Genomic DNA, 13,711 nt, shown 5'->3' on the forward strand with positions numbered 1-13,711 from the left:
AATTCTACATGTCATGCATCTAGCATAGTATCTAAACATCGTAGGGACTGAGATGGTGGTTATTATTCCTATGTTAAGTTAGGTTGTTGATTAGCTTAACAACCTAACTTAGGCCACTTCACCCCTTTTCTTGATGTGCTCTAATGAGTTAGAAAACACTCAAACTTTCATATAGCTATTGAGTTACTCCTAGGAGAAAAAAGTGCCCCAAATGGGATAAATTCATGGACTTTTTGTACTAAGAGACCAGAGAGGCCATTAGACCCACTTTCCCATTTACAGATAAAGAAACTGAGGCTTAGAGGCAAAAGATCTGGTCTAAGTTACATTGCTAGTGGGTAGCAGAGACCAAAACATGGCTCTATTTGAATCCCAATCTAGCATTTCTTTCTCTCCACCACAGGCTCAAATGTACTGTGTCATTTGCTTAATTTTCTTCTTCCCTTTGGCCTGGAAACTTGATTTCTTTGGGTGTTTGATTTCAATTAAACAAGAATTTATCAAGTACTTGCTTTTGTAAAAGGACCATATCAGACACTTCATGGAATATTAAAGAGTGTCTATTCTCAAGGATCTTTTGGTTCAAATAGGCAGATATTCTCAGTAAGAAAAGATTTCTGTAGCTGCATATGTCACAGATTGTCTAAGATTCCACAGCTAAATTTGGGATATGGAGGGCTAGAGGAATGTGAAGGGTGCCCGGGGAGAGACTACAGTCTAGGCTTTAAACAGGAAGTGAGGTTATTTCTGGAAAAACCACGTTTGTCCTAATTGTCTAGAGTATTAGTCTTTTCTCCATCCTGACCTAGTGAATTAGTTCTACTGTTATTTCCAACTCTTCTATTAGCTATTTTCATTTTTAAATGAAGAGTCCATGGAGGCTCAATCTTAAATTCACGGAACATTGATAATAAAACAAAGATGATGCAATCCATGAGGATAACACACAAGACATATGGAAACCTTAAACCAGATAAGGGGAAAACATGGGTGGGATGGGGTCAACATGTACCTGGAAAGACTAGAAGCATTGTCCCCTTCCCAAAGGTGAGTGTGCTGTATCCTGAATTCACACTATAGCAAATCCCCATACAAAAATGACCTGCAGTGTTTCAACCCATGGTCTACTTAGGGAAAAGGAAAGAAAACCTTCATTTATGGAGAACCTATTATGAGCCAAGTGGATTAATAATATGCATAATTACACTACTTCATTTGGGCCTCAACTGTGCCACAAGCTTAAATATTATTATCCTCATTTTACAAATGAAGAATAGGTGATCTGAGGCTGAGCAGGGGCCAGCACTGCTAACAAAGATGTAAGTATCCTGGATCCACGAGACACTTTGGCAGAGGATGGATAAATCTTAGGAGGTGCTATGAGAGAAGACTCCCCTTCCTTGTTCCTTCTAGAGAGGGATTACAGCTATATTAGGGTCTAGAACCAGACATCAGAACTCTAGTAACAGCGCTCCTAAAAATCTCCAGCTCATTTTCCATTATACAATCATTTCCTGAGGCATGAAGACATTTTACCTCAATCTTTCTGTTGCCTCTCTGACGCCTTACTTACCAGGCCTGACCAGGAGTCTAGTCCCACTCCCAAAGATCAATTTATAGCCGCCATCCATCCCACAGTGTTTCTTAGTCAGTCAAGAACACCCAGAAGCCCACACATCCTTTTCAAACCTAAGACATAGAGATATGGCCTTTTCACCCACAAGCAGATACGGGTTACATTTTAACTTCCTTTTTACGCAGGCCATTTGACTCCAATTTGGGGTATTTACTGCATATCACTTGAAATGAAGTTTCTACCTGCCCACATCTCTGACTCTGTTGTCATCAAACTCATGATGTTCAACTCCATTTACCCAACAGATGTAGCTAGCCCTTCTTTCATTTCCATTACAGTTATCAATTTTTAGATTCCTGACATAGCGTCACCCCTAATTTTAACTTCAATCAATCTGAAACTTCACGGAATAGCATCCAGATCATCATGAGTGGCAGCTTCCTGCTCCCCCGAGTCAACTCATTTTAGAAGCTCAGTGACTCCTTGTTACTCACTTGAGTCCCATCCAGCCCCCAGAACCAAGCATCCCTCTGATTAAAGGACACCCACTCTGCTTTAAGCTTGGTAAAAAGTACTACTTGTCTTCTCTTTAGTTCTTTTCTTTGCAAATCCACTGTTTTCCATTGGCTTCACGAGCAATGTCTTAGCTTTTTTTGATATTAAGAAGAAACACAAACTGGATAAAATAGTACTAAGAACATGCTAAGGGATGTTCTTATACAATCCCTTTATTTCAGTCTCCTGAAACAGTCAGAAAAGAGCAGGCCCATTATATCCCTTTATGTTCTCCAAATGTTATGGTCTGAGAGAAGACAACACAAGGAAGAGGAAATGCATAGGAAATTGGACTCACTTGGGATGACTTGGAGCTTTGTTCCAGTTCCAAAGGTAACTTTCTGGTAACTTCCAGAATTCACACTGTAATGCCTGCCTTTACAAAATGACTTCCCTTCCCCTGCCCTTTTCATTTGGGTAGCATTTGAGCCACTATACTTCAATAGAAGAGAGAGTGCTTTTTACCAATGCCTAGGGCTACAGATTACATGTAAATGGCGATTTCACTAAGAACCTACAAATTCTCATGTTAAAAGAATTCTACGGTCTGACATAGTTTTTCTTTGTTCTATAAACAATATTTTACATGTGGATAGCATTTAAGAATTTACAAAATACTTTCACATATATTAGCTTATCTTTAAAGTAACATCTGAACCCCATAAATATATATACCTATTACATACCCACAACATTAAAACAAAAAATCTGAGGTGACATTAAATGTTTTCATTTTATAGATAAAGAAACTATGGCCTAGGTTCACTAATGAAGCCAGGTTAGGAGAACTGGAAGTGCTCAGCCAGACTTTCTGCCTTTTTCTTTAGGATCAACTCTCTAGGCTGTTTCAGCCTGTGATGTTTGGTTCATCCACATGGCTATTTTTTTTTCACAGCTAGCTCTTCTATCCTCCACACCATTACTTTAACATTTCTTCCTTCATTGGAATCCACTTAACTCTGCAGAAACCATTAATTTCTTGACACTTGGGCCTTCGAAATACTGCAGTAAGTTTAGTGGGTCTCAGTAGCCACATTAAGCCTCCTACTTTAGTGACATATTGCCTACTTACCAGGTTTTACTGATAATCTTGTCCCACTCCCAGAGATGAATGTGTTATAAATCACAGCACTGTGCTGCCTGACAAAAACGCCCGAGTTACCTTGATAATAGATTAATGTGATTAGCATGCAGCCATCCTCCCTCGTGGGAGCTCTGGTTGGGATTCCCCCTTTTTGATACTGGAATAAAGACTAAGCCGTGGAATTAAACCTGAGAAAGTCTCTTTTCAGGGCGCAATAGTGGTACAATAGATGTAGTCAAAAGCCTAAGAAGAGTCCAAGTGATATTCTCTAGACTACTCTGAAACTTATTTCTTTCAAGGAGATTTACATAATTTCCCCAAGTAATCTTGTTTTACTAGCCAAAGGATAGCAACTCTGACCCCCATTTTTACCTAGGAATCAACACCTGTACATAATCTCATTTTACCACTGTTTAGCAAACTACTCATATCCTTGTAGGTAATCTTTCTTTCTTCTATGAATTAAATTCTTTTATGAGCATGCAATAGGACAGGGGCTATGGTTGGAGCATTAGGGGTGTGAGACAACATCCAATTTTCCCATTTGTTTAAATGGCTTTTCTCATTAAATGTCAATATTCCTTAACTCAAAGAAAGAGGAGGCATTTGGTCATCTGTGCAACATATGACTACAGGATAAGTACAAACACTATGATCAATAATTATCAGGTACTTACTGGAACTCACTGATAAGGTGGTTCCCTTCCCAAAGATCAGTGCAGTTCCAGCCTGGTTGGCACAGTGAAATGAGGCCCTGCAAATACCTCATGTACCTGCTCACTCAAATCCACCTGGGACATAACTATAAATAATGGAAATTTGTATTCTGTCCTTGCCTTTGGTGCAAAAATCTCAGTGGGTTTTAGTATTTGGGTATGAAATAGCAAAGCTCTGTAATTTCGTGAAAAAGAGAGGCAGTTGGTGCTAAGTCCTTTATTCACTCAGTAACTGTTCACTGAACACCTCTGAAGTGTAAAGACATTGTGCCGGCACTAGGGATATGGTGAAAGTCACTTAGACACTGTCCCTGTCCTCATGGTGCCTACGGTCTAGAAGAAGGCAAACAATAAACACATAGATAGTATAATGTTAAGTGTTGATAGTGTGTGAATTAAAATCAGGCTAAATAACAGGGTAGAGAGCAGCCAGGTAGTGGCTGTGTTTGATGACTTGTTAGATTGTCTGGGTAAGAAAGGCTTCTCTGAGGTGATGTCTAAAGTGAAGTCTAGGCTTGGAGGAGTTAATCACCATCCTTTTTGAGATAAATGGAGGGGCTGAAAGAGCAGAGCCTGGCTCCGAGTCACACAGAGTGTCCACATGGACACTTAGATCATGCCTTCGCCCTGCTGAAGTGTTAGATATAAATCTAACCATGTAAATTCCTGGTTAGAAAAGGTAAAATAAGATAGATTTTCTTTCAGAGTGATTTTGGCATGTTATCTGGGCAACTGGAAGCTTTGGCCCTGGCCATGGAGAGCACTGAGGTTGCAAGGGGCTGCCAGCTGTAAGAGAAAGTGTTTGCATTTCAGAGCAGACTTCTCTGATGGAACTGATCACTGAGCTAAGGAGATGTCTTCCATACTGCTTCTCTGTTAAGCTTCCATTCTGCTTCCCTGTTAACAATGCAAACTCCCACCTGGCAGAAGTGAGGATGGAGAAGGCATGAAGAATGCTCTGCTCCCCATGAAATATGGATAAATTGAGAACATTTGGCAGTCCACTTAGATTTCCAAAAAAGCGTATTACTTGTCTCAATAACTACTCAAATTCAGAATTCATTTGTAATGATACTTACTAAGATCCACTTTTAACATGGTCCCCCTTCCAAAGAGCAGCTTCTGGCCATCTGAAAACCCACAGTGATCTATTGTACCACAAAAACCAAAGGATGCTTCATTTCCAAGCATGGTACTTCTCCCCTGCAGGGTTCTTTTGCTTGGTTGAAACCTAATCTAACACTAAGCACATATTTAGCTAAACTCAAGAAAAATTTTAAGCTCACATACTCTTTGGAATGGTAGGAAACTTCAGAAACCATTTACTATAAGCTCTCAACCTCACACATTTCTCTCCAGAGTGACCTCTGGTTTCTGAAGATCTCAGGGAAGGCCTTGCTCACCAATTCTCATGTTCTTTTATTTCTTATAATGAGAGAGGTCCAGCTTATATCCAAACCCAACCCTTTCTCTGCCATGGGCAAAGTCCATTAAATTTGTTCACCTTTAAGTTTACCCTCAAATGAAATTTTTTCATAAAATCTAATTATTAAAAATCATGAATCATTTGACCATCCATCCTTTTCAAAGAGATTTCACATATATTATATCATCATATTATCTCATCTGAATTTCACAGACTCCTTTGAAATAGTCAAGGCTGGAATAATAATCTCCACATTTTAGATTAACTGAGGCTGGAAGAGCTCAAGTGATCTTCTCATCTGCCTAGTGAGTGAGTGGCTGAGCAGGGGTCCACACTGTTTTTTGGCTTCTAGTTGAATGCCTTAATGATTTATTTTGCACACGTTCATGTATTGATCATATTACCTTGCCTTTCAAGTATGCCTCCTTTCTTATTCCCTCCCTCAGTGAAAGAGACAATATCATCAACAAAACAATACCCCCCTCCAAAAGAAAACCCTCTAGCTCAATTCCTTTTCAGAGCAGTGACTTTTTAATCCTCATATACTTTCTGTGAACCAGAAGATAAGGGTTACCAATATTTCAGTTACATTAATTGGGAAAAATGAGGGCCAGAGGAAATAAATCAGAATAATGGTTATAGAGGCTGCAGCCTGGTATAGACAGCAATATTTTGAACATTAGAAATTCTAAGTCCTTGCTCTGCTATTGTGACCATGTTCAAATCAACTACTCTGAATAGAGAGAAATGCCATATCCATCTTCATCTGCCTCTTGGAAAATCAGATAAGAAATGTGAAGAAATAAGGAAAGTACCTTTTACTATGTGTCTTCTCTTAAGAAAACAGACTCTAGAAAACACCAAGATAACATTATCCTTTATCCATGCTGAATTTGTACATAAGTGCACGCGTATGCATAAAAGCAACATGAAACATTTTAGAGACAAGTTTGAGACATTAATTTGGGCCAACACGGCACATTGAATTTCAAACTGATGACAAGGCTCAATTGTGGGTCAAGCCCCAGTACTCACTTGGTTTAACTAGCACCCTGGTTCCTCCTCCAAAAGTTAGCTTGTTGCTTGCAACATTGATCACACAATGATTTGAGGCCCAGCAAAAACCACAGGGACCAAGAAAATAATACTCAGTCGGTGCTCAACAAAGGACATTTTCTATGGTATAGGAAAAGTGGAGAGTTTGCAATGTGCAGGGTAATCCTGTCTCCTAGCACTGTATCCTCTTCATAGAGCTGGAATGCTTGCAAGTGGGCACATGTTTGGGTCTAACCCCTTCACATAGTTATTCACTACTCTGCTCTGGCAATTTGGATTTTCTCTGTAAATAAGGATAATATTAATAGCTCTCAACCATAACCTCATTCAGGGGCCCATTTGGCCATTTTTGTCTGACAAAGGCAATTTTCTCTGAAAACAGAAAGCCCTAGAAGCTCCAGAGAATCTTCAGGGTAGGGCTATCCATACATTCAGAACGGAAATGCTGAGTGAACACACCATATACATGCATGCACTTGCTAACAGGGTTTCTGTATTTGATTGAGTGCTCAGGAAAGGCCCCAAAGAGAGGACGAATACTTTAGTCCTAGGTCCTCCCAGGCCCTTCCATCTGCCATACCTACCGGGTATTGTGGATCAACTTTATTTTCTCAGTGAAAGTTTCAGACCCAGACTCCCTCCAGCTACTCTAGAGCCCATCCATTGGTGAGGCGAAGTGCTGAGGAAGCAGGGGAACAGGCTTCTTGGGGAAAGTTTACAGAGAACCACGGAGAGGTCATTCTCAATAAGAAGGAGTGCAGCGACACATGGAGCCTCTGACAGGGAGATGGCCAAGAGTCACAGGACCCAAGAAAAACACACCTTAGAAAGATGGTCTCATTCGCTTGTCCATTCCGGGTGGAGGGCCATGTCCTTCCCCAGGTGTTGTGTGTGGACCAGAGCGGGTGCTTTGGGATGCTCACATGTTTTAGTGGGACCTCCCTTCTTTGCCTTTGGTGGGGACCATCAAGTCCTCTCTGATTCCTGGGTTCCTAAAAGGGACTTTCCATCGCCTTTGCCTCCCTCTGTTTCCTCATCCTAATCTACCTAGGGACTGGGGTCTTCCAGGAGGGGAAATACACATATCTCTTTAGTTTCAAGACTAAGGGAGTTAATTCATCTCCCCTTTTAATTTATCCACAGTAATATTTCCCTGGAATAGAAAGCGACTCACTCACCAGGCCAGACAGTCAACTGAGTTCCTCTTCCAAAGTATAGGCTCCCCAGGGTTGAGCCTCTGTCGGCACAGTGCTGGTCCCCTTTACATGAACCCAGCCCTAATGTTCCCCATCCCTTCCCCCCCAGCTTTGGAATATAGGGTTGAAAATTTGCCTCCATCCTCTTTAAGCATCTGTCAGTCTTTTTCTTGCACAGACAGCAGTCTAAGCTGGACAGTCAGTCCTCAGATGCTTTAACTCCAGGGATAAGTGATCTGTGGTAACAATAGCCTTTCTACCTTCAGAGTTCCCTCCTATCAGAAAGCAATTACACATCCTTTTGAGTGTGTTTAAATTGGAAGGAACTTTGCTCCCCTGGTCCTATTTTCCAGTACAAAAGGCTGCTCGCTTACTTGGAATGACATTATGTTTGGATCCCTTTCCAAAGCTGAACTTGTAAAATCTTTGATAGCCACATCTGTCCTCTGCAAAATCACCTCATTTCCTTCATTCAACCCCTGATCCTCCCTTAAGACATTCCCTTTATCTCTTCTTTCTTTTTTTCCTCCTTGATATCTCCTATTATTTTCTCATTTACTGTACTGGGAAATCATACCCCACTATCTTCAAGGTGTAAAAATCCCAAGTAGGCTTTAGCTTATGAATAATTTGATGAACTATTTCTTTGGCTATCAAAATAGTAAAAATAGAAGAAACAAGTCTGAGCTCACCTATTAATCCTCCAGGCTTGAGTCATGGGATCTTAGCATTTAGAGTTGAAAGGGAGCCCAGAGGTGATTCAGTCTAATAGCTAATATGGCATAGAAGTGCCTTCTGCAACATCTCATGGTCAACCTTAGGGATCTGGCATGAAGATATCTAAGGAAGAAAAGTTCCATACTTCACAAAACAGCCTTTCCACTGCAGGGCAGTTCCACTTGTTCAACAATGTTTGAGAGGACGTTGGAGCACATCTTTCACCTGCTGGTTTTGATTTGGCCTCCACACTCATCCTTTACCTGGTCTACATAGTAGTTCTTCAAATATTTGAAAGGAGTTAACTCTCTCACTTAGAGACCTGAGATAATTTCAGATAATTAGCTCAGTTTTTATCTGACCACGAAGACTGTGCCACCAACAAATGTACCATCTTAGGAGGAGATGTTCTGAGGTGACAGAGAAGGCGAGGGAGACGTGAGGTAGAAAAATTATGGTTCTAACACAAACTGGGAAAGCTCTTGGAATTTAGTTCTTTACCGTTTCACTTCCTAGGTGAATTTGCTTAAAAACCTACCCACCATTTTGCTTAAAATTATTCTGGACTTTTCCTTCTTACTTACTTGCTCTTACAGTTACTGTGGTTCCGGCTCCAAAGCTGAGCTTGTAGTTGTTAGAGCCACAGTGCGAGGTTGCCCTACACAAACCTCACCAAGAGTTAAGAGAGTGGGCTGGGGGACAGGCAGACCTGGCTCTTAATCTAGCTCTGCCCCTCATCTGCTGTAAGCCCTTGGCTAACTATTTCAACCTCTTTGCTTTAGTTTTAACTTTCACACAGTTTCCTTATCTGTGAAAGCGGAGATAGGTAATATCTATCCCAGAGGGTTGTTAGGAGGGTCAAATGAGTCAAGGCATGAAAGGTGCTTTGCACATTGTGAGTATTGAAGAAATGTTAATTATTAGGGTAGTATCAAGGGGATCTAATTCTTTTCATCTTTAAATAATACATATAATTTTAATTGTCTCTGAAATCCTGGATATTCAGGGGTGCTTTAAATTATATCCAAATGCTCTTTTGTTAAGTAGCAACAGTTAAAATTCAGGCATTTTCCTTATATAGAATAGCACCTTGAGAACATGGTTGGCAGTTTCAGCATGTCTACTCGATCATAGGATTTGTTTACTACATATCTGTTCAAATGACATATGAATAAGGACTAATAAAATATTATGGGTGGGGACCCAAAATGCAAAATAAAAGAACTCAAATACAGACTGAAAACAAGAATTTAGCATAATGTGTTGGGAACTTTTTCTTCTAGGCAACTATAACTTACTTGGTTTTACATTGAGTTTGGTCCCAGATCCAAAGTAAAATTTGTTGAAGTTGTACACCATGTTTACTAGCATTACAAAAAATCCCCTGGCACTTCCTAAAAAGGAGACTTGTTATCCAGAGATGACTAACCAAATTAGACCAAGACTAACCCAACCCCACCAGTTCTTTGCTAATTCACTGGAAAATTTGAGAACCAAAGTGAGGAATGAGCAGGGAAGGCACATTCATTATCAGAGACAGGCAAGATAAGGGCATCTGGTTCTCTTCAGTGGTTTTATTGATTTCTTTTCTTTAGTTTTCTGCTTGGGTTCATTCTTGTGTCCTCTGTGCTCAATGCACACAATATTGGAAACAAGGACACTGCAAGCAAATGTTCTTTACCTTTCTCTTTTCCTAATTATAAATGAAAACTACCCGCAGGTGGACTTAACTAAGGAGAAAATTCATATTCTGCCTTTAGCTCCAAGGTGATCTGGAAGCTTCTCTTTGAGACTCTGTCTGTATCTGAATCTGGGTTGCACTTGACAACTAGACCTGAGCTTTTCTTAAGGACACCCTGAGCAATGCCAGCTGGCCAGTGCTCTGTATGACCTAATAAGATCAATATAGTCTTTCTGTCACAGTACCTACATTATACAACTACGTAGATTTTAGCATCCACGTTGACACTCTCCTCCCAGACCCCACAAACTGTCCATTGCGGCTTTTTTTTTTTTTTTTTGCTTCCTGCTTGTGTATTCCCTTCAGAAAAAAAGAAACAAAGAAAAAGAGAAAAAAAGAGGCTGCAGTGTTGGTTGTCATTTGCAAGTCTAGATGAAACATTATTTATGGGCAAAATATTTTGCTGACAATTTCAAGAGAAAAGAAACCTTAGTGCCAACAGTTAGACACCCACACAGTTTGGAGTTAAACAGATCTCAACAAATGAACACAGTTGTGAGAAATAACATAGAAGTGACTTCAGTCTAAGCCAAGTAATTATAACACTCATGCAGTTTTGGAGGGCAAGGGGCTTACTTGTTCTCACTTGTAGAAATGATAAGCAATGTGTTACAGCAATGCTTTGCTGGAAGGGCACCAGAGAGCTACAAAACTAGAGCCTCATTTAAATATCTTAAATATAGGCACTTCTATGTTTAAAGACTTATTTAGAAATAGCTACTAGAATAGACTAGAAATGTAAGTGGCCAACTAGATTTGGTGTGAGATAGTTTTTGTAGCATATAGTCTGGTCCTAGTGCAAATATTATCAGAAACAGAGGTTCCCCTTATGGAATCTGTTCTCATTATTCAGCAATTATTCTAAGTTAAAATGAAATTTTTTCTATTCATTTTCATCAACTCCTATCATTAAAAGCCTTAGCAAAAAGGCTTCTGTTTCTCTTCTTGGTCTCTGATAAATAATTCTTTGCTCACATTACCCTTTCTAGTATGCACTGTTGCTGTCTCTCCCCATCTTCAACCTCAGGCCCATTAAGTTACATGTACAGAATACATTTATAGATTAGTAAATCAGTGCAAATAGTATTTAATTGTGGCAGCCTACCAGGTACAACAGTCAGTTGCGTCCCAGATCCAAAGGTCAGTTGCCAGCCAGAACCAGAAGAAACACTATGATTTGCTCAACAACAAAAACCAGATCAAACAGGCCAGGTTGGCAGAGCACTGAATAAATAGTTGGCAGTGGTTCCTTTATGAATTAGGCCTGCGTCACTGTCACTTTAGGTTTGGTCTGGAGTAGCCAAATTGTCTACAAATCCTAAACGAACCCTCCTTTGTCTTTACAATCCCATTTTGTTTTAGGGGATCTTTGCTTTCCACTTTCCACTACAAAGTTCTAAACATCAACTGTGTATTTTCCATGTATGTATAGAGCAAATACTCTGTGATTTTAGGTGTCAAAACAGCACTTGAATTTTTTTATCCACAGAGACTCACAAAGTCCAGAATAGAGAATATGCCTCCTCTGTTGTGGGCATTGCTGGGTTACATCATCAGAGAACTGTCTGAATTCTTGAATCCTCCCAAGACTGAGTCTATAGAATCTAAGTGAGGTAGGTACAGAGCTGGCATTGTCCAGTTAACTTGGCCACTCATTTCACATTAATAAAATAACTTCATAATAATCAATTATCAGAGAAATTCCTAGTTTTCTACTTCAATTTTGGGACATTTCCCTTCCCCTGACTAAAGTGGTATGTGTGTTAGTTATCTGCTAAAGGACTTTAAAACTGCGGCAAAAATTAGTTTTAGTATTTCCTAAGGAAGTGATGATGGTATAAGAAAGTCATGCCCAAGAGAAATCAGGGTATGCATTGTCATATCCGGGAACAAACATGGAATCCACCTCCAGAATGTAAGTTGCATGAGGGCAATATCACACTGAGTTTGCTTCCTGTTGGATCCCTGGTTTCAGCACCGAGCCTGGCAGAGTGCAAGTACATGAAAATATTTGTCAGATGAATCTTGCGGACTCCCCAAACTTCAAGTTTGAGCAAACTGACAGGTTTGGCAAATTAGAAACCTAAAATCTAGTTCTAGCTCAGCCATAGACTGGTTGTGGGGCCAGGATCAGTCTCTTCAATGAGCCTCAGTTTTCTCACCCATGGAGAAAGTCAGAAAGGAAGGTTGTCAAGGCTCTCTCTGCTCTGTGAGGCTATGCTGTATGAATTTTTGGCCAAAAGTCGCAGAAACAGGAAGTCTCCCTCAGTAGTCATGAGTTAACTTTTTTTAAAAAAAGTGGTTTTTCAGACTTTGAGAGAGGCTAATCACATTACTTTTGGTTAATGATCATTATTTACAAGATTCTTCCCTTCTATAAATTGACAATCTTAGCCAAATAGAATAGTGCCTCAGAGGGTTTGTTAAGGAATTAGAAATCTTGTCACCAATTACTACATAAATCCAGGGATATGATCTCAGCCAATACCCCAGGTATCCAGTCATACATTTTAGCCCCGACACATATATTCAAGAGCAATTCCCAGAGACACACTTACATAGCCCATTTTGCACTGAGATGCTAGATCCTAGCCAGGGCAACGTTAGGCTTCCTATTTGATGCTCATCCCCCTCTCTAAACATTCCTCACACAGTGTATAATTGGGTCTAAATCAGCCCTTAATCCACAGACATTGCTTAATACAGGGATACAATTTTATACTTACTGGGCTTCACAGATAACTCGGTTCCCTGTCCGAAGATAAGCTTTCCTCCCTGGTTATAATTCACACTGTGTTACATATCCTGTCAAAAACACATCCAAGCTGCCTGAACACATTTCTAATCCTCCACCCCCAAATCCACAGCAGATTGCTCCCACACCACAGCATGAATCATGGCTATACTGCTTATTGTAACTTTTTTCCTTAAAAGGGGAATAAGGGTATTCACACAGGAGACTGATAGAGAATAATGAGAATTCCTATTTATCCAAAAACGTTTCTATTTAACACCAATCTGAATCTCTCATTTTTGCTTAATGGCTTTGGGTACTGCTGTTCAGGGAAATGGCTTCCTTTCAGATGTGTTTCTCATAGTCTCAGCCCTACGTGACAAATATTAAGGGCAGGTGAGGCTCCAGGGATGGGGCTTACCTGGTATGACCACAACCTGGGTCCCTGCTCCAAACTGCAATTTCCCCCAGCCGTCAGTTGTCACACTGTGACAAACACCTCTACAAAATGGCTTCCCCAGAGAAGACAGCTGCTAAATGAAGACAAACTGCTCATGGGGAAACAATCTTGCTACAAAATGAGGCAACTGCATGATATGAGATATAAGCTTTTCCCCCTTTCTCTTCTAATTTCTCTTCTTTCAAGACACTAAGGATGGTGTGTGCCAAGATCTGCACCTCTTGGGTGGCAGGGGCAGAAAGCCAGACCGCTGGGGTCAGTGAAGCCTGGGTGTCTGCTTTAGACGCTGCAGGAATAGAAAGAAACCCACCAGCCGAGGAGTTTACCCAAGGTCAGACCCAGTCCTCAGCTCTACTCAAATGACAGCTGATCACAACAGTTGCTCTGTCATTTAAATAACTTGATGTTTTGAATTCACGAGCCTACTAGAAAAACTACTTCAGGATGCTT

General features: G+C 40.4%; 4 gene segments (V, D, J or C); all 4 read right to left on the bottom strand.

Moving 5' to 3' along the window:
- Window positions 1–13,711, bottom strand: part of LOC111554712 — a 729,812-nt gene that overhangs the window by 18,001 nt on the left and 698,100 nt on the right. Inside the window, 1 exon segment of the C gene segment in view lies at window positions 5,011–5,061. Within this exon segment, the coding sequence occupies window positions 5,011–5,061 (51 nt within the window).
- LOC111554720 overlaps window positions 8,302–13,711 on the bottom strand; it is a 687,176-nt gene continuing 681,766 nt past the window's right edge. The window contains 1 exon segment of the V gene segment in view: window positions 8,302–8,449. Within this exon segment, the coding sequence occupies window positions 8,427–8,449 (23 nt within the window).
- The window catches only part of LOC111554726, a 522,394-nt gene continuing 518,307 nt past the window's right edge, over window positions 9,625–13,711 (bottom strand). The window contains 1 exon segment of the V gene segment in view: window positions 9,625–9,679. Within this exon segment, the coding sequence occupies window positions 9,631–9,679 (49 nt within the window).
- LOC111554718 overlaps window positions 13,268–13,711 on the bottom strand; it is a 654,935-nt gene continuing 654,491 nt past the window's right edge. The window contains 1 exon segment of the V gene segment in view: window positions 13,268–13,287. Within this exon segment, the coding sequence occupies window positions 13,283–13,287 (5 nt within the window).

This window comes from Piliocolobus tephrosceles, chromosome 6 (assembly GCF_002776525.5).
Source record: "Piliocolobus tephrosceles isolate RC106 chromosome 6, ASM277652v3, whole genome shotgun sequence".
Taxonomy (NCBI): domain Eukaryota; kingdom Metazoa; phylum Chordata; class Mammalia; order Primates; family Cercopithecidae; genus Piliocolobus; species Piliocolobus tephrosceles.